This window comes from Panulirus ornatus, chromosome 58 (assembly GCF_036320965.1).
Source record: "Panulirus ornatus isolate Po-2019 chromosome 58, ASM3632096v1, whole genome shotgun sequence".
NCBI classification, from domain to species: Eukaryota; Metazoa; Arthropoda; class Malacostraca; order Decapoda; family Palinuridae; genus Panulirus; species Panulirus ornatus.
The window spans coordinates 5660534-5681891 of NC_092281.1; the positions used below are offsets into that span (position 1 = coordinate 5660534).

Sequence of the window (21358 nt, forward strand, 5' to 3'; positions counted from 1 at the left end):
AGATAAAGTGTAGCCAAGAACAAACTGGATGCATTCACCTGAAGTGAGAGGAAACATGTCGGGTCAGGAACACTTAAAAATTTCACGAGCTTATATTTAATACAAAAATAACACTCATGACGGAGCAACTTAATCCTTGATATGCAGCTTTAAGTACTCGATGACTGAGTGTGTTTTCTCTGCTGCATCCAACCGAACCTCACTTTTGCTAGCTATATATTCCGCCACCTCTACCCCCCCCCCCCCCAGTTAACTCCCTCCCTGAACGTTCAGATGAAGTAGACGGTCAGTAATGTTTGATCCTCCTGGTGCAGGTGTCGTGGGCCCAGTACCTGTCTGACTTCGTGCTGGAACGTCACGACAACCCGGTGTCCATCAGCCAGCTGGAGGTGATGTGTGGCAAGGATCATCTCACCGTCAACCTGGCCTTCACTGCTCCATTCAAGGTCAGTTCTCCCTCTTCTGCCTCGATCCTAGCTTCCGTCCATTTCTCAAACCATCTTCAGGGCAAATGAGTTGCCCTGAAGATGGTTTGAGAAATGAACGAAAACTTGGAATCTCTGTCTTTCTGTTTTCTTTGGGTTTATTTGAATATATATATATATATATATATATATATATATATATATATATATATATATATATATATATATATATATATATATATATATATATATATATTGGAAAGGATCACAATTTTGCGCGTGATCAAGATATTCCTATTAGTCCACGGGGAAAATGAAACACGAAAAGTTCCCAAGTGCACTTTCGTGTAATAATGACATCATCAGGGGACTGTTATATTTCTCTCTTGTGTCTCCCCTGATGATGTGATTATTACATAAAAGTGCACTTGGGAACTTTTCGTGTTTCATGTTCCCCGTGGACTCATAGGAATATATATATATATATATATATATATATATATATATATATATATATATATATATATATATATATATATAGATAGATAGATAGATAGATATACATATATAACTAGGAAGTAATTACGGTGAGGGAAGTAAGCTCCATAAGCTGATATAAGCAGTGAGACTTTATAAAGGGTGTAAGACTTGTGTACGAGTAGGAAGAGATGAGAATATATATATATATATATATATATATATATATATATATATATATATATATATATATATATATATATATATATATACGTACGTATGGATATACACATTTATGAACATACATTTTCTATCACGTCTTTAAGCAAGACTTTCTACACTGAGCGGACAGTACAACGACGTCTAACGTAAGTTTATACTCCCATTCTGCACGCCAACCACGTCCCACGCACAACATGCAAACCACACCCTGAAGAACGGGGAGAGAGAGAGAGAGAGAGAGAGAGAGAGAGAGAGAGAGAGAGAGAGAGAGAGAGAGAGAGAGAGGTCTTCTCCAGGACATGTAAGATAGAGAGACTAATCAGGTTTGTGTGGTCCACAGGGTATAGTGTTCTCCAAGGGTCAATACGGACAGCCCAACTGTATGTACGTGGAGCCACACTCCTCGGGCACCAACTTCGAGTTCCAGATCTACTACGACGGGTGCGGCACCAAGCCTGATATGGGAGGCAAGTTCTACGAGAACACCATCATCATCCAGTACGATCCTGACTTGATCGAGGTGAGGTGAACACTGAACACCGCTTCTGGTGAACACTTACCCTGGTGAGTCTCAGGACTCACTCATACGTCTGTAGATCACGTTCTCACATTGTATTCGTGCAAGCGTCACGAGAGAAAATGTCATGATATAATACAACTGAGTATCAGGTAGACACTACGTCGGAGGCGGGTAGTGAGGCTGGTCGCACTCACTGGGTGACGTAATTACGCTTAACCTTTTGAAACAGTAAGTCGAACAACCTCACGATCGTCAATCTTGTGAGCCCACAGCGTCTACGTTAGAAGTTATGTTACCCTGACAGCGTTGGGTGAGGTTAGCTGCTCACACACACACACACACACACACACCAGAGGTGGTATGTGGCGGTGTTAACGAATCTTTTGTTTCAGGTCTGGGACGAAGCCAAGCGACTCCGCTGCGAGTGGTACAACGACTACGAGAAAACGGCGAGCAAGCCGCCCATGAAGATTGCTGACCTGGAAGTCGTCGAGCTTAACTTCCGAGGTGAGGTTGGAATCCATGTTAAGGTCACTGAGCATCGAAGCTGTATCTGATGACATTCAAATCCATATTGTGTGAAGATTTTTATATTTCCAAACAACAGTAAAGAAATTATTTTCCTTAGTATGTTAATCTTTTATTGGAAGTAAGTCTTTTGATAACTAGGAATCAGTTGTCTGGCATATATCTGTTGATGTAGCTCTTATCAGATTAGCGAATCACTTTAAAAATCTTTGCTAAGTTGATGCTGAAGTTAGTGATGAAACCGTCGCCATATGTAGTAGTGGTGATGGTGTTGGTGATGGTGATGGTGTTGGTGATGGTGATGGTGGTGGTGATGGTGATGGTGGAGGTGATGGTGATGGTGATGGTGATGGTGATGGTGATGGTGATGGTGATGGTGGTGGTGATGGTGATGGTGTGGTGATGGTGGTGGTGATGGTGATGGTGATGGTGATGGTGATGGTGGTGGTGATGGTGGTGATGGTGGTGGTGATGGTGGTGGTGATGGTGGTGGTGATGGTGGTGGTGATGGTGATGGTGATGGTGGTGGTGATGGTGGTGGTGGTGGTGATGGTGATGGTGATGGTGGTGGTGATGGTGGTGGTGATGGTGATGGTGGTGGTGATGGTGATGGTGGTGATGGTGATGGTGGTGGTGTTGGTGATGGTGATGGTGGTGATGGTGGTGGTGGTGGTGATGGTGATGGTGATGGTGATGGTGATGGTGATGGTGGTGGTGATGGTGGTGGTGGTGGTGATGGTGATGGTGTTGGTGATGGTGGTGGTGATGGTGGTGGTGATGGTGGTGGTGATGGTGATGGTGATGGTGGTGGTGATGGTGATGGTGATGGTGATGGTGATGGTGGTGATGGTGATGGTGGTGGTGATGGTGATGGTGTTGGTGATGGTGGTGGTGTTGGTGATGGTGATGGTGATGGTGGTGGTGGTGATGGTGATGGTGTTGGTGATGGTGGTGGTGATGGTGGTGGTGATGGTGGTGGTGATGGTGATGGTGGTGGTGGTGGTGATGGTGATGGTGTTGGTGATGGTGATGGTGATGGTGATGGTGGTGATGGTGATGGTGATGGTGGTGGTGATGGTGATGGTGTTGGTGATGGTGGTGGTGTTGGTGATGGTGATGGTGATGGTGGTGGTGGTGATGGTGATGGTGTTGGTGATGGTGATGGTGGTGATGGTGATGGTGATGGTGGTGGTGTTGGTGATAGTGATGGTGATGGTGATGGTGATGGTGGTGGTGATGGTGATGGTGGTGGTGGTGGTGATGGTGATGGTGATGGTGGTGGTGATGGTGGTGGTGGTGGTGATGGTGTTGGTGATGGTGGTGGTGATGGTGGTGGTGATGGTGATGGTGGTGGTGATGGTGATGGTGGTGGTGATGGTGATGGTGGTGATGGTGATGGTGGTGGTGTTGGTGATGGTGGTGGTGATGGTGATGGTGGTGGTGATGGTGATGGTGATGGTGATGGTGGTGGTGGTGGTGATGGTGGTGGTGATGGTGGTGGTGATGGTGATGGTGGTGGTGATGGTGGTGGTGGATGGTGTGGTGGTGGGTGGTGGTGGTGTGGTGGTGGTGGTGGTGATGGTGGTGGTGATGGTGGTGGTGGTGGTGGTGGTGGTGATGGTGTTGGTGATGGTGTTGGTGATGGTGGTGGTGATGGTGGTGTTGGTGATGGTGGTGTGATGGTGGTGGTGGTGGATGTGGTGGTGGTGAGGTGATGGTGAGGTGGTGGTGGTGGTGATGGTGGTGGTGATGGTGATGGTGATGGTGGTGGTGATGGTATGGTGGTGGTGATGGTGGTGTGTGATGGTGGTGGTGGTGGGTGGTGGTGGTATGGTGTGGGATGGTGGTGGTGTGGGGTTGTGGTGATGGTGTGGTGTGGTGTGGTGATGTGAGGTGGATGGTGGATGGTGGTGGTGATGGTGGTGGTGGTGGTGGTGGTGGTGATGGTGGTGGTGGTGGTGTGGTGATGGGTGTGGTGATGGTGATGGTGATGATGGTGGAGGGAAATTTTGGGTTTGGGGGTAAAATTTGGGGGGGGGGGAAGGGGGGGAAAGGGGGGGGGGGGGGGGGTTTTTTTTATTAATTTTTTTTTGGGGGGGGGGGGGTTTTTTTAAAAATTTTTGGGGGGGGGGGGGGGAAAATTTTTTTTTTTTTTTTTTTTGGGGGGGGGGGAATTTTTTTTTGGGGGGTTTTTGGGGTTTTTTTTTTGGGGGTTTTTTTTTTTTTTTTTTTTTTGGGGGGGGGGTTTTTGGGGGTTTTTGGGGGAAATTTTTTTGGGGGGGGTTGGGTTTTTTTTTTTTTTTTTTTTAAAGGGGGGTTTATTTATTTTTTTTTAATTTTTTAATTTTTTTTTTTGGGGGGGGGTTTTTTTTTGATTTTTTTTAAGGGTTTTTGGGGGGGTTTGGGGGGGGAAAAAATTTTTTTTTTTGAAAAATTGGGGGGTTTTTTTTGGGGGGGGTTTTTTTTGGGGGGGTTTTTGGGGGGGTTTTTTTTTTAATGGTGTTTTTGGTTTTTTTTTTTTTTTTTTTTACCGCGGGGGAAAAGGGGAAACAGTTCACTAGTTACAGAGACTGTATTACCGTGGCCACCCACTTGAGGGAGTTCCAGGAAGGAGCAGGCGTTAGACATGTAAACAGATAGATAGGAACTGCTTGGTCTTGCAACACGGCGGTTTATGTCTGGTGCTGTATCACAATGTTTTGTGCCTGTCCATGCAACACATTGGTAGTGCCTGACGATGCAATAGATATGTAATGCTTACCCTTGTAACACAGTTCTTTTCCCCTCCCTATGTACTCAACTCTCGTTCTAGCATTTGCAACACTTCCTCTCATAGATATTGTACCACAGCTTTTCTGTCTGCCTTTATATGTTGTTGCACCACAACCTAACGTCCCTGTCCTTGTAACATGATAATTTGTCTTGCAGCTGAATTTGACATGCGGGTGACGTCATGTGAGGCATCAGACGGACTTAACTCGCCGATCTACCTGAGTGACCAGCACGGGTGCGTCCTCAGACCCAAGATGATCTCCAATTTCATGAAGCTTCGCAACAACGATGGCCGGGCGACAGTGCTAACATATGCACACTTCCATGCCTTCAAGTTCCCTGACTCCATGGCTGTCCACTTGCGCTGTAAGGTTGAGATTTGCCGTTTTGGCTGCCCCGACCACTGCCAGAGGCCAACGGCAGGCAATCCTATTGGTGACTACAGCCAACAGACACTTCCTCACCAGCCTAGTGACTCCTACAGCGTCCCATCTGATGCTGTGCCCCAGTACCAGGCTCCTCCCAACAATGTTGATGCTTCCACTTTTGGTGACAAGGTTGACGCTCAAGCCCGCAGGCCACGCCCACCCTCCAACACCCAACACCTCGAATCATTGGTGATGAAGAGCAAAGTTCCCAAAGGTCCTCTCATCATCCCTGACGAACGTTCCGCCCAGCTTTACCTGGACGGCTCGCCACTCCAAGGAAGCGAGACCATTGAACTTCCCAATTACAAGGAAGATTTCCCGTGGGGCCCAAGAAACCTGCGTCGTCGACGCCGGAACGTTGTGTTGGACCGTCATGCCCGCGCCTCCAACATCGGTGTTTCCACTGATTACCAGGTCATTTCAGAAGCCGACCTGGAGTTCACCCCTACAATGGATGACAGTGTTACTGTTTTCAAAGGTCATCATCGCGAAGAAGTGGTATATGGCGTGTGTTTGCCAGCCCCAGGGTTCTCGGCTCTGTTTGTGCTGCTGGCAATGTGCACGGTCATTTCCGTGCTGGTGGCAGGCTTCATGTGCCATCATCGTCAACTACAGAAAGACACCAGCGACTCTCCCGCCGACCCTCATCCGCATCAGCAAGCTTTCCGGATGGTGCAGTTTCTACGGGGGCACCTTCCAGGCTACTCACAGTGATACACAAGGATTTTTCAGTTTCATCTATCATTCAGAGGGCCACCATAACAGTGCATACAGCACATCTGTCATTTTCAGAATGCAGTGACTGAAAACAACAGCATCACATCACCAAAAAAATATCCATAGATGAAAGAGCTACATAGAATGAGATATCCAAGTACCCTACTTGGCCCTGCAAGTAGTGTTGGTGCTGGAACAAGTTACAGAACCAGTAGACACGAACAGGTTGAGCCAGACTTTAGTTGTCATATCTGTAATGAAGCTCTGAGCTGACCACTGGCCCGTGATCTACGAGTCTTTTCACCCCCGAGGGTGCTACTAGGAATCGCCACATTGCTGTATGTCAGTTGGTGTTGTATATAGTTTTTCTGAACCTTGATTGTTCTCTGGGACTGAAGGGGTTTTCATCCATGTTTTCAGTCTGTTGTTGTGGAAGTCAGGATGCATTTAATCTAAAACTTTTTTTTTGGCCAAATTTTGCATATAATTCATTCATTCATTCCTTAAGAAAGCAGAACTAGCACATCACAGAAGTTTGTCACTGCTGCTTAAATTGGTTTGTTTGATACTAATGTCATGACAATTATCCTGTCACTATGAAACTCTGTAGTGACGTCAGAGTCGCCGGGGTTAGGGCCCTGCCAAGGAAGGTCTTGGAGAATTTTAGTATGTTCATGAGTCTGTGCGACACAGCACCAGGCTCACTTTCAGGCCATTTCGTCACACATCACATTATTCATCAACGAGGCTGTAAGACTCGCCGATGACTTGCGAGTGAAGATGTTACTGTTCATGCTCAGTTGGGGACCTAAGTTATTTCCAGTGAAAATGTTACCATGTCATTTTTCTCGCCTGGTGTGGGAATTAAACTAATCTGATACGAACATTAAAGGTTATTGCTCCAAATAGTAACATAGGTTTTTTCTTGAAACTGCGATAAGCAGAGGGATTTTAGTCGGGCCCCAGACACTTTAGATTCTGTTATGATCTGTTGGTTTGATACATTCTAAATGCCACAGGCCCTTGCCTAGTGTCCCAGCTGGTGACAGCCTGTGTAAGTCATCTTAGGTTTCTTATAATTGGCTCATTCCACCTGCTAGTTAACAACGACTCACCTGAATTGTTTAAACTTAGTTTTCATCATGTGGATAGTTGGGGACGAATTTTGGTAAAGGCAGTTGATCTACTTTTTTGCCTGGCTTGACATATTTACATACATGTAATAAACGTAACATATGTTACACAGGAAGAATGTTGAGGCTGACGCCAAGCTCAAATACACTCGACTTTCAGCTTTGCCATTGAACACAAACGCCATATTTGACTCCGTCACATTTACGTGACGCCTCTCATCTCACTTCTCCAGTGTTACTGTACACTTGTGTAATGGTCTCGGTTGACCCGGACATGAGTTGATAATACAAATCATTGTTGTGAAAGTTAATTTATAGATATGAATGTGGTATGTTGGGGACGGGGAGTGTATATGTTAGGGTCATAATATTTAGTGTGTTAATGTAGGTTAAGTACCATATGTTGTTTGTCACTAATTTATTATTGTTAAAAAGTTTTTAGTAGTGTATGCATAACAGACCTCAGTTGCTGTCTTCTTCTACTTGGAATCTTATTACTTGTCTTATACGATTACCCAGTCCATGTCCACATGATGAAGTGTACCACTGACCAATCATCCGTGCCTTTTCTGCCAGCTGTTTATCCTCTCATTGGTCGCAGGCTGAAGTTCCGTGTAGACACTGGTCCCGCCCTACGCGCCCTCAGCATAAAGTAACAAACAGGAAGATCATTTTTCCGGAACTCTTTCAACTGTGCTCTTGGACGTCCAGCTCATACTTCATAGATAATTAGCTACTAATAAATGATAAATGTCTGTCTTATTAACCAACAAATTTTGGCCAGTCTTATCCAAATTTAGCGGCCTCTTGCCGGGCTGACTGGAAATGTACCAAGAGGTTTAGCCTCCACAGATGATTCCCTGAAAGATATTTGACATGTCACTCTCGCCTGTGAGAGTAAATGATCGTCAACACGCAGCCATTAGTCTCGTTGTAAGTGTCCCGCTACTGTTACATGTTATCTTTTCTTCAGGCAGCCCAATTGGCTATGACTGTACTTCGAATGTACATTAAAGAGCAAAGGGAAATGAAACAAAATTTGTAATCGCATTTGCTTTCCCGTGTAGCTGTCATGTTTTCATTGGTTCATATATATTATAACTTATTAATTCTAGAAGTGCGTGTCGGCTGCTACACTTGACAGTTCACTTCAAAACCACTGTCAGTCTTGACGTGACCTGAGAGAGCAACTTGAGCAATTTGTGACACTGATTTTGTCTTAAATATATTGTTATCAGCCACACTTGGACGGTAGAGTAGATGTAGATGAACAAAAGAGAATATACACGAACCTTTGCTGTTGAAGCAATGGTCGAGTAGCACGAGGGATAAATTGTCTGAGATTCATTACTGTAATCGCTTTAGCTATCTTACATCGCATCTCTACAGTTAGTGAGGCCAACTGGTCGTGCATTGTTGGTGGGGGAGGTTGATATTATGTGGTCATTGGCTGTGTGAACGTTATACCTTACGACAACTGTTCTTTCCAGCACTGTTGACTTGTATGCATACACTGCACCAACCTGGGCGAGGCCACGGCAGCATTTGGGAGTTTTAGTCTCCATCTGTAACTATGGACTGACGCACCGTGAAGATACGGAGGTTTTGACCGTCTTTTAAGCATTTGAATAAAGATGACATCAAAATTTATTTCTAAGTTGACTGACGTGACATTTTCATGCTTTCTGACACTGTGATGGTTGTGACTCATTCTACAGTATCGCTCATCACGAGCTGTAGTAAAATTTTCTATAGGGTTGTGCAGGTTTAGTAGTGTCCCACACGAATATACATCTGTAGTGCATTGTAATGCAAGTTTTGTTCACCTGTAGTATAGTGTTCCCGATGTCATGTGTCCTAAATGGATGTACTTTTTAATGCAGTGTTCTACAGGGAAAGCAAAGCTGTAGTGATGTTCTACAATAATGTAACTAGTAGTGCAGTATTCTACAGGTATGTACATCCGTGATACAGAGCACCAAAAACATATGCACCTGTAGAGTACTTTCATGTAAGGAAGCACACCTGTCATGCACTGCTCTGAGGAAGTACACCTGTAGTGTAGTGTTCTATAAGGAAGCACTCCTTTAGTGCAGTGTTTTGTGAGGATGTACACCTGTTGTACAGTGTTCCATAGTTATGTATACATGTAGTCTACAGGGATATACACTAGCAGTATTATACAGGGATACGCACCTGTATTAGTGTTCTACAGGAACGTGAACTTTTAGTTCAGTGATATATATCTAGACTGCCATTGTCATGCAGGTCCTGTAGTGATTTATAGCAAGACAGTACTCCTGTAATATTACAGTTCTCCCTAACACTGTACAACCATTCATTAATCATGAGATACACAGGTTCATAACTGATCTTTTACTGTAACGCAGTGTTCTGCATTATTGCCTAGGCACATGTATCCTTGTAACACACATTACAGTCGTGTATAGTTACACGTATCCCTGTATGACTACACAGCATCTCTGTGGCCTGGATATGTACAGTGTTGCTGTAGCTCCCACAGCGTCCTGGCACCAGACGTGGCTTCGCCCTGCTCCTCCGCGGCATTGATCCCCTGGGTCTGGCCCCGCCCAGGACCCCACCCACCCTCACTCATGTTGACTTAGAATTATTTATGATGAAAACTAATAAAGATGTTTTGAATAACATATCTTTTGTTTATCCTTCACTCGTATAGACAGCAGGACCCATGAACATCTTTGTATCGTTCTAAAATTAAATACTTAATTCTATGTTAATGCAACTGATAGGCACTACAGTCCTGGAAGATCACTTTTGATTGACGACTTAAAATTACTTTTTAACTATCGTTTGTAAGATTCAAGATCTGAGACCTTACAAACAAACAGACAAAAAGATTCAGCAGAGAAGAAAGATATCAACGTCATAACTGTGTCTTAACCCCAGCCTGATAGAATGTGTGTAGTACCTCGATCACGTACGAATGACGTCACTGTATAGCCAATCACCCACAAGGAACTTGACTATAATACCTCATAGGACGGGCTTGAGTTGATAGCATCCAATGAATAGGTTCTTACGTTAACTGAAAATGAAGCCAGACGAAATGTTCTAAAAACATTCTTTTTTACTGCCTCTTTATAATTGAATTTCTTAAACTCTTCCTACACTCCCTCCTCCTTCCCGAAACTGTCCACAGAAAACGGGGTAACAACAACACTACCCGAGCTCTTCAGAATATTTGAGATTACTTGTGTGTGTTTGTTGTCTAGTTTCCCTTGTGCCAGCCAGACAACATCCCTGTCCCAGCTGATGCAACAGGTAAGGTCGTATACACCGCATTTTGTTGTAAGGTGTTTTATCTCATTGGTTTATGAACATGAAGCTATTGGGCTGCCTCTCCTGTACTGGTGCTCAGTATTTGTTTACTTGAGAAGAATGTTCTTGCTTATCATAAGAAAACGTAAAACTGTGGACCCACGAATGATCATTACTTTTTACCACCTGGGATGAGAAGCTAATGTGCATGTTTACAACCCACAATTTAAGTGTTGTTAAGCGTTGTGACGTCAGAACATAAGGTTCTGAATTTGATTTATGGTCCTTGGGAGTTCATCTTGATAACTCATATGCTAATATATGCATTTAACAATTTTATGGCTTGATCTAGTATTAGCTATAGTAAGGTTCGTACAAATGTATTAATGTGATAATATTCAGTAATATCAAAAAATAGTTTGACGTGACTTTTGGAGACAGTGACTACTAACTGCGTCCTGTTGTGATTGGTAACGTAAGTTATGCATAAAATGACAATATATGATACAGGTATACGACATATGAGACGTCTAACATCACGTCTGATATCTGTTGTTTTGAGTAGTGACGTAACATTTCATAATATGACATCACGTGTGAAATGTGACAACTTATGAAGCGACTGTTTTGGCTGATGATAATTCTAAGTGAATAAAGTGGTTAAACATCGTCTCTGCTAGATGGACAGCCCACCTGCATCCTACTTTCGCTTATTTCCTTCAGTTGTCATTCATATTCCTCCGTCAATCCCTTCCAATACCGTCCAATTTGTCTTTTGGGAAATTCCTACCAACAACAAAGTTATCTGACTCCCACAGTACGAAGACTAATTTTTCGCCAAGAGAAACTCTAGTTATAAGGTAGTACATGGTCGAATTCAACAACTTAAACCCGTCAAGGGCGCTTACCGAAGCTGTTGAGTTGTACGAGAAAATTATAGAAAACACATGGTAGTTATTCAACGTAGATCATGGCATATTTCTTCATATAGTAACTAACATAACTCAACTGTGAGAATTATATAACGTTATTTTCAGACTTCCCCAAATATTATCGCACAGGAAAGATGAACTAGATTTTGTTTTCCTTTTTTGCATAAAGTCTTAAGATAAAAAATTATTGTACAATATGATTAGAATTGACAAAATAAAGATGTAAAGCTCCATTTAGCGCTCACCTACAGAAAGCTGCATATTTCTTAATGATTGGTCGGTTACTGGGGCTTCAGGCATATCAACTGCCAGGGTAATTATGGCCTTCAACGCCAAGTTTAACCACCAGTCGAAGATCTTGAACATCTGAAGATGTTCAAGATAATTCTAATATACACACTCTCCCTCACTGCATATTTACGGCACTTCAGTTTCATGTTGAGTATTATGCTTCCTGCAACATGCTGTACGTGTGGTATGGTCGTTAGCCAAAATTTTCCTGTACTTATAGAGGTTCAGGGTATAGCGTTATACGTATTGTAGGGGATGAATTCTGAGATTACTCAAACCACATAACTTTTATCTTTTTTATAGTTTATTGAATGATAACAACAGCCTTGATCGCTGCATAATAACAAGATTTTTATCAAATATATCAAAATATGCTAGGAGGGGTTTTATAAAGTATAAAATGGTTAGAAATATATACATATTGATGAGTTAACTTTGAGAAGTGAGTGATCGAGAGTAATTTTTCCTGGGTTAGGTAATGCGTCGGGTGGGTGAGTGGTGAGTCAGGTGGGAGAGTAGTGAGGTAGGCGAGTGGTGGGTCAGTGATCTACCCACTACAGAGGCCGCAGGAGAGGCGGCAAGTGACCTTCATATAGTCAGGGTTTTTGGTGCACTCTCCGCTTGCGGCCCACTCGTTGCAGTACTGGTGCTGGTCGCCGCACCCAGACGACCCTGGAAAGTAATAACCTCATAAACACACCTCACCTCATGGCAAGACACCTCATGATATCATTACAAGTTCATGTGAAGCGAAGGATTATCAGCTCTTGTTACGTCAAGTGTTAACTCACCACAGGTCTGGCAAGACTTCCTGCAGGTGCGGGAGACGTAGGGGTTGCTAGTGCACAGCCCGCGCTCTACCCACTTCCAGCAGGACTTGTGGTCGTCAGAACACGTCTCCGACGTGGGTCCGGGTGTCGGTGTGGGCGTAGGTTGGGAGAGGTTACACTGGTACAACCGGTTGATGCCTTCCACGTCCATCTGAAAGACGAGAAACCTTGTGTGATGACCACAGTCTGTCTGTGTCCTGGTGAGTGAGAGGAAGATGAGGACCGTAGGACAGAGAGTGAGGGGGAGTTAGTGTGTGTCTGCCTAGTTACAGATGAGTTCGTACACATCGATATGTACAAAGATTCTGCTTGAACTAAGCTGAGAGAATTATCTTATCGAATATAGAAATTTAGCTGCATATTGATCATTACTCAGCCTGACAACTTAGCACCACAGCCCTGAGGTCTGGCTGAACCACCTTTACGTACCGACTTGTTTCCTGACGCAGCAACAATGTCGTTGTCTCGTGTTTCGTACAAGTTACTATTTAGGTTTTCGCGAGTACATGATGGAACTTGATATAGTAAGTCGGTGATTTCTTGTCTTTGCCGTCACCATCAAGAATTATATATGTCACAGGACTCAGTCTAAGAGTGTAAGGATTACTTACAGCTATACACAATACAAGCCATCCATCATCATGTGTGAAAAAAACTTGTTTATTTTTCTCGACCATATGAAATACTGTCCTGAGACTGGTGTGAGTCGCATGTGGTGGACTCAAGAGAAGGTGATGTTGGACGCTTAGGAAAGAGATCTTTGAAACAGAATCGGAGAGTTTCTGTCGTCGGGATATAAAGTTTTATGAAACGAGGCATTTCCGTCCAGGAAGATATCAAGCCAACCCCAGCTGAGGCAACAACAGGAAACCATCGACACAACCTGACGTTGGTGGAGATAAAACCACAGATATCTTTCTTGATTGTTGATTGAAGGAAAAAATTCTGTTTAGAGGTGATAAATTTAGGATGGGCTTTGTTATAGGGCTGCTGGGGAGTGTGGTGAGGAAGGGGAAGGCAGTGGGTAAAGAGAAGGAAAGGAAGAGGATAATAGGTGCTCCACTGTCTTCCTACTGTAGAACCTGGAGATGTAGGGGACTCACCTCGGAGAGGCGACGACGCTGACCGATGGTAACGCCCGGCTTCCTTGGGATGACGGTCGCCACGTTACGGTCCACGGCGAAGGCGTAAGCACCGTAGTGCATGACTGATCCATAGTCGTACGTCAGACCCAAGTCAGTGGTCAGCCGGTTGGACTTCTGTAAGGCCAGAACAAGTACATGTCACGCCCAAGATGAACATATTTTGGTACAGCATAATGCTAATTACTGGCCCGTGTGCACCTTGAGGTCATCTTTCGTATGTGATTCACCAAATGTCCGTAACAATATCTTTTTCTGTACTGTATCAGAGAGATTGGGTAGTTCGGCCAACACATGCGGGAACACATGACGTGCGACAAGCACTTCGGAATGGTTCATCTGACATGTTTTCACAAGACAGACCGCACCGTCACCTGCCGGATACCCTGCCTCACTGACAAAGCTGAAAGTCAAATGTAAATTTCTAGTACGAACATAGAATGTAAATTTTCTAACTTTAATCTGACCTGCTCAAGATCTTTGATAAATAGAGTTTAAAAGTAATCAATGGTATTGTTGTACATTCTAACACTTACCTTTTCAAAATTGTACTTCATATCTTTCTCGATGTTCCTCCAGTTAACCCACACGTACTTATCTCGGTCGGCACGTGACTGCTCGTGCCAGAAGCCCAGGGCGTGCATGAACTCGTGCAGGACGATGCCGTGGTACAGGCAGCCGTACCCAAGGGACACGACCTGCACGCCTCCGATCCGACCCACCGAGCTGGAGCACCTGTAAGAGCCACAGGCTACAGGTCAGCACGGAGACAGGTTACCAGGGGAACTAGTAACAAGGTTGCACCAGCAGAGCTCTCAGAGCAGCGCAGGTCATTACCAGAAGAAGTCACAGGTTAGCGCAGGTCTCAGGTCTCGGGTCAATTCACAGCAAAGTTTGGGATCTTCCAACCTGCCATGTAACCGATCCACAAGAATCTCACTCGTGAAATCTCAACTTCGTCTGCTACGCGTCAGTCAATTCTCCAGAATTCTAGGAACAACGTTTACAACAACGGCTGAGGGAGTCTGCACCTACGTATAGCCGTCAGAGGCGAAGCTGTTGCTTTATGTTGGAGTTATCAAACTGATCACATCAAATATATCGTTACATGAAATAGCTTGTAACTTGTATAATCCTGAATAAATTGAATTCACTCTAAAGACTTTAACATAGTGAAGTCTGTCTACATTGTAAGTGAAAATACTAAATAGTACAACAATAGTGTCCCGTAAACATCTTATGTAGAAGCTATTTCTGTCTTTATTCCTATAGTGTAAGGGATTAGGTTTATCTGTAGAAAAGGACAGGAAGCTGCGGTCCTTATCTCAGTCTCTTCAGAAGACATCATTCGCCCCTCCTTCCTGCAAGAGCAGGTTACGTGCTGGGAGAAGCTGTACCATCAGCAGGTTACGTGCTGGGAGAAGCTGTACCATCAGCAGGTTACGTGCTGGGAGAAGCTGTACCATCAGCAGGTTACGTGCTGGGAGAAGCTGTACCATCAGCAGTAAGGAGGTGGGGGGGGGGGGGGGGACTCACCCTTCTCCACTGAGGATGTGAACGTAGTCAGTGTGGTGTTCACCCCGCGGGGTGAAGCGGATACACGTCTGTCTGTGGAGGTCAAGCACGGCGCCCGCGATCACTGCTCTCTCCTGGGCCGCTGCAAGAATAATGCCCACATTATGACAAGCACACACACACACACACACACACTTATTACTCTGCATTATATCCGGGTGATAGGAAGCTTAACTACACCCAGGTGTAAAATGCAATTCTGACTATCATTGTCCAAGATCTTTAGTGTTCGAGTTGTAGCGACTGGTTAATCATTAAGAAATGGAAATATTAAATCATGAAAGAACAGAGGTCAGCTGTGATTAGTTTGTCAAGAACGGCAGGTTTCGAACATTGTACTAAAAATTGATTTTGGAAGATGAAATTTACCAACTCAGAAATAAAACACTGCCGGTAATACTCGGACAAGATAGAGAGACACAAGTGGATATATCAACTTGAGTCGGCAGAACTTGTAAAATTTTCAAGTGACGAAGGACTTTGAACGTTAGCGACAATTGAATGGCATTACGTATGAACCAGACCGGGTCACACTCTCTCCCGCCCCAAGGACAATGCTTCTAAGTTGAGCCGCTCATTCACACTCAGACTCGACCAAACTAGCAAGTGATCTTGTTAGTTTAGTGTACCCATCTTAATGACTTTTTTCACATATTTTTGCATCACAAAATATAAAGCTGTAACATTCTTCCGCCCCACCTTGAACTCTGCATTTGGCCGTGGCCTAACTGAGCAGTTCGGAACTGCCCTGATGATATACATGGAAGACTTACAGAAAGAAGCGGAAATGACGTATGGAACCACAGCGTTGGGCCACTTCAGTTTCGGGTCGTTCACGGCGCTGGCTTGGGCCTCTGGTGATCCCTAGAGGAACGACGAATTGCATGACTTTAGTTAACTCAAGTTTCCCACTTGGATTATGTGGTACAAATATGAACATTCCTCATTCTATCATTGTCCCTGTAACCAATATCAGTCTTTGGTACACAAATCTACGCTGCACTGGACGTAGATTCATTGTATGTGATGCTCACTCGAGCTGTACAAGTTTCACCTGTATGATCTGGTAGAGATGGTCCCTGGAAGGCACGACGATGTCTCCCTGGAAGAAACCCGAGGTAGTGATGCCATCACTCGTACCGGTGACGTCATCCTCGGGCGGCGGCTCCTGCCGGGCTGCCGCGTCTAGCTCCTCCTGGGAGAGTGGTGGAGCCAGCTCGTCTGCGCTCGGCTGAGGGAGGGAGGGGACAGCACCTGTTACTTTTCATAAAAGTTTCTGACAATAAGAAATTAACTTCGGTCGCTTGACAAATAGAATGGGTGACTCAAAATGTTTAGAACGTGCTGATCCATATGTCTGTGTCTAGAAAAACATTTGTTTTGAGTGTACAATTCAACATAAATATTTGGAATCTACCAGTTGCATAGAAAAATGATAAGAGCAATAGATAACTAGATGGTATAACTCATCAGCCCTGATATTAGGTGCTAATAATAGGATTAGGAACTTACGTCATTAGGGTCGCCGATGATTACGTCTGGCAGCCCCAGTTGTTGCTCAGCCAAGCAGGTCGCCGACGCCACCACCAAGAAGCCTATAGCTCTCACAAATACTTCTGTTTTCATCTGCTGGAAGGTGAACGACACACAGAAAGAACTGTTTTCCCGTCAGTTAGAGCGAAGTCTTATATATGAAAGCGAACGGTGAAGATTTCTTTCTCGTCTTGCTTCGATCTGACTTGGTGTGTTGTGTTCCACTACCAGTATGATGGTCGCGAGCGCTTCTGAAGTGCGAATGAGGAACCTCCGTGTCAGGCAGAGTATAAGTACCCGGTCAGTTGATGAGATTCAAGGAACATCAGGTTGGGGGGAGGGAGTCGAGCACGCCATGATCATGGTGTTGCGCTCATGAGTTCTTGCGACTGTTTCATTTTCCTGGAGGCTTCAGGAAATGACTTTCCGTTTGAAATATCTGGAATAAACGTTATTTCCTCTGTGAAATATATGTCAGGATCGTCTGTACTATGCATAATGTACTTGCATATGACTTCTGGTCATAGACGTATGAAATAGACAGTGGGTAGTATTCGTAGGCTTAACACGATGAAAAAGGAAGAATAATGGATCCTAAGACATATTTCGTTAACCTGACAAAACTTTTAACTGAACTAACCTGAACCAAGTTAACGTAACCTGACCTACCTTAAATGAAACCCCTTAACCTAACCTAGATAGATAGATAGATAGATATGTAGATGGATAGATAGATAATTATATATATATATATATATATATATATATATATATATATATATATATATATATATATATATATATATATATATATATATATATATATATATATATATATATATATATATATATATATATATATATATATATATATATATATATATATATATATATATATATATATATATATGACATTACAGAGTAACGCAGCCTTACCAGGGAGCCAGATGTCTTGCTAATACACGGTACAGCGTGACGTAGTTCCGCTGTGATAATAAGGTGTTGAGGGCACTGGATCAGACGGGGATTGCCTTCCGAGTTCCTGGAAATTGGTCCAATCTAATGGCGTAGTTATGACGACTGTGGGGATTTCCTTCCTCTTATCACATTCTGTTTCTGAATCTCTGTCTCTGTCTGTCTGTCTGTCTGTCTGTCTGTCTGTCTCTCTCTCTCTCTCTCTCTCTCTCTCTCTCTCTCTCTCTCTCTCTCTCTCTCTCTCTCTCTCTCTCTCTGACACACTTTTTTGTCTTATAATTCTACTTTTACTAGAAATTGTTTAAACTTGTTCATTTTTTTCAGAGGACTTGCTAAAGCTCTTCACCGCCTCCTGCAGGAGAGGCAAGTGTTCACACAGTAGCCTGGGACTCGTGCAACATGCATGTGCCTACGACAGGTCAGTGCAGTAGGAGAGGAATGAAGAGAAACTGTGGGATAATTGAAGCTAATGAGACATTCATGTGTATCTAAAGATGTAAAACGAAGTGTCATATATTGATAACGTGTATGGCTCATGAAGAGTGAATGGGAAGCTGTAAGACGGGAGAGCCATGACCACATACGACGACAGCGTCAGATTCGAGAGGCAAACACGTGTTGTGGAATGATGGCTGAAGGTAAAGTAGGTTAGGTCTGAGCTGCTGGTGACTAAAATCATGTTAACACGAGTGAATCTTGCAGTGCTTTCCTTTGTTCTCGTTTCTCCACCAACTCCTCCTTGGATGACTCTAACATTCCTTCGTCCCCTGATCCTCCTCTTATTAATCTTGTGCCCCTTCCCGTAATCTCTTCGAACAGTCAGAAAAGCGCCTCTCTATCTGGACACAAGCAAGGCATCCATCTCCTTATACTAAAAGTGTGCCTCTTAATTTGCACTTGTCTTAGTTCGTCTCTTCCGTTTTTGTCTTAAAAACAAAACTTTTCCTTCTTCTTGGAAGCATGCGTTGTAACAACCCATCCATAAGAAGAGTGACCGTTATAACACCTCTAACTATTACCCGGTTCCTTTGACATCTACCATTTCCAAAGTTTTGAAATCCCTCCTCACCTCCTCAATTTTCATATCCTCAGACAATCTGAATTTCGCAATCTTCTCTCTCATCATTAGAATGGTTTTCATCAAGCGAAATGCACTGGTGATATTCTTTCCTATCTTATCAAAGTCTGGTCATCATCCCAGGAGGACTTTGGTGAACCTTTTTGACATGGCGTGGCATCGGGGTCTCATCTCTATTGGTCCCCTCTTGTAGCTTCCCACCCTCACTTTGCTTCCTCTCTGGTCTATCTGTCTCTGTGGTTGTTGATGGATCAGCCTCTGCCCCTATCTCCATTAACAGCGATGTCTTTCAAGGTACTATCCTCTCTCCTACAATTTTTCTCCTTTTTTTATCAGCGATTTCCTTTGTTCCACAAATAGCTATATGTACTTATACGCTGACGACTCAACACTGCATTCTTCCACATCCTTGAATCCTGCTCCTTCTCTCACTCGGTCTAATTGCGTCTTGACACAGTTTCCTCAATTAAACTCAGACTTGGACAGGATATCTCAGTGGGGTAGACGAAATCTAAGTATGATAACTCCACGACTCAGTCTCTGCCCATCTCTCCGTTTAGATGCCGAACAGTTGCTTTATTCCTACAGAGATTTGATCCATCTTTGCATGGAGTCCTGCTCTCACATTTGGGATGGCTATAGCTCTGCTTCCTTACGTAGATTTGAAACGAAAGCGGTCTAACTTATAAACTGTCCCAGGCTAACTTTAAAACTTGTCCCGCTTGCCCTACCCCGCGATGTTGGTTCACTTTCCTTCTTTAGTTATTACCTCGAGAGTTGGCTGCTCATGTGCCTCCAAAACTAGGTAGACCACACAATACTGTGCAAGCTTTTGCTTCACATGATTACCTTATGGTTGTTGGCAACTCAGGGGTGGGCTGTTTTGATAACTGTATCTTTCCCTACACCTCAGAGCCTTGGAACACCATACCATCTTATGTCTTTCCTAATAAATATAACCTGGCACATTCCTCGAGAATACTTTCCGTAACCCAACATACGAAAAATAAGGCGCCTCCGTCTGTACCAGTGGTACATCAAGGCAGTGGATTGTGGAGTAGGTGTACGCCAGGAAAAGTTGGAGGGTTCATCCCTCACCTCTGTGTGTGTGTGTGTGTGTGTGTGTGTGTGTAATGTGTGTGTGTGTGTTTGTAATGTGTGTGAGCGAGTATAGATAGACAGCCTTAGTTCTTGCAATGAACAAGAAAGAGAACAAAGATTTAGCTCATATAGAAAACGGAAGGAAAGACGAGCCTCCTTGAGCTCTGCAGTAATACTTATGATTACATCGCACGAACACACACCAGCCAGCGTGACGTCAGCATGATTAAATTTCCGGGAATACAGAGAGGATCTCACGTCATAACGCGGCTTTATAGCAAGGTGGGGAAGATATGTGCGCAACGCAAGTGCATAATCTCCATTAATGATCATTAAACCCTAAACTGTTTACCAACTCTGTGACTTGTTCATTCTCTCTCTCTCTCTCTCTCTCTCTCTCTCTCTCTCTCTCTCTATATATATATATATATATATATCCCCATTCCCATTTTAGAAAGTTAAAAATGGGAATTGGGAGGTAAGTTTGAATGGAGAAAAACTGGAGGAAGTAAAGTGTTTTAGATATCTGGGAGTGGATCTGGCAGCGGATGGAACCATGGAAGCGGAAGTGGATCATAGGGTGGGGGAGGGGGCGAAAAGCTTGGGAGCCTTGAAGAATGTGTGGAAGTCGAGAACATTATCTCGGAAAGCAAAAATGGGTATGTTTGAAGGAATAGTGGTTCCAACAATGTTGTATGGTTGCGAGGTGTGGGCTATGGATAGAGTTGTGCGCAGGAGGATGGATGTGCTGGAAATGAGATGTTTGAGGACAATGTGTGGTGTGAGGTGGTTTGATCGAGTAAGTAACGTAAGGGTAAGAGAGATGTGTGGAAATAAAAAGAGCGTGGTTGAGAGAGCAGAAGAGGGTGTTTTGAAGTGGTTTGGGCACATGTAGAGAATGAGTGAGGAAAGATTGACCAAGAGGATATATGTGTCGGAGGTGGAGGGAACGAGGAGAAGTGGGAGACCAAATTGGAGGTGGAAAGATGGAGTGAAAAAGATTTTGTGTGATCGGGGCCTGAACATGCAGGAGGGTGAAAGGAAGGGCAAGGAATAGAGTGAATTGGAGCGATGTGGTATACCGGGGTTGACGTGCTGTCAGTGGATTGAATCAAGGTATGTGAAGCGTCTGGTGTGAACCATGGAAAGCTGTGTAGGTATGTATATTTGCGTGTGTGGACGTATGTATATACATGTGTATGGGGATGGGTTGGGCCATTTCTTTCGTCTGTTTCCTTGCGCTACCTCGCAAACGCGGGAGACAGCGACAAAGCAAAAAAAAAAAAAAGAAAAAAAATATATCCCATATTTAATCACCGTTTCGTAACTATCATATTATTAAGAATATTAATGAATCGCCCATACAGACTTCGTCGTGA

The 21358-nt window shown here is 43.9% G+C and overlaps 2 protein-coding genes across 2 annotated transcripts; one reads left to right on the forward strand and one right to left on the reverse strand.

The window, feature by feature from the left end:
• Window positions 1-299: 299 nt before the first annotated feature.
• Window positions 300-9889, forward strand: m (zona pellucida domain-containing protein miniature; the record flags this gene model as incomplete). The annotated part of the gene is made up of 4 exons (XM_071695476.1): window positions 300-446; window positions 1465-1644; window positions 2037-2193; window positions 5077-9889. Coding segments are annotated over 4 exons (1494 nt in total), but the record flags the coding sequence as incomplete, so codon positions are not given.
• Window positions 9890-12031: 2142 nt separating this feature from the next.
• LOC139766869 (hatching enzyme 1.2-like) lies at window positions 12032-17152 on the reverse strand. Its single transcript, XM_071695881.1, has 8 exons — window positions 16805-17152; window positions 16347-16523; window positions 16066-16156; window positions 15254-15374; window positions 14254-14452; window positions 13679-13834; window positions 12537-12726; window positions 12032-12417 (listed from the first exon to the last, which is right to left on the reverse strand). Exons 1-8 carry the CDS (start codon window positions 16916-16918, stop codon window positions 12293-12295), a joined length of 1173 nt encoding a protein of 390 aa, XP_071551982.1. The 5' UTR covers window positions 16919-17152; the 3' UTR covers window positions 12032-12292.
• Window positions 17153-21358: the final 4206 nt, after the last annotated feature.

What these genes read in the sequence shown, in the direction of transcription:
- LOC139766869 (XM_071695881.1), bottom strand. Translation starts at nt 16,918, where the DNA reads ATGAAAACAGAAGTATTTGTGAGAGCTATAGGCTTCTTGGTGGTGGCG. An exon ending in CGTCATTTCCGCTTCTTTCT is followed by an intron (nt 15,375 to 16,065) that starts GTAAGTCTTCCA and finishes TTATTCTTGCAG; the next exon opens with CGGCCCAGGAGAGAGCAGTG. An exon ending in CACATCCTCAGTGGAGAAGG is followed by an intron (nt 14,453 to 15,253) that starts GTGAGTCCCCCC and finishes TGGCTCTTACAG; the next exon opens with GTGCTCCAGCTCGGTGGGTC.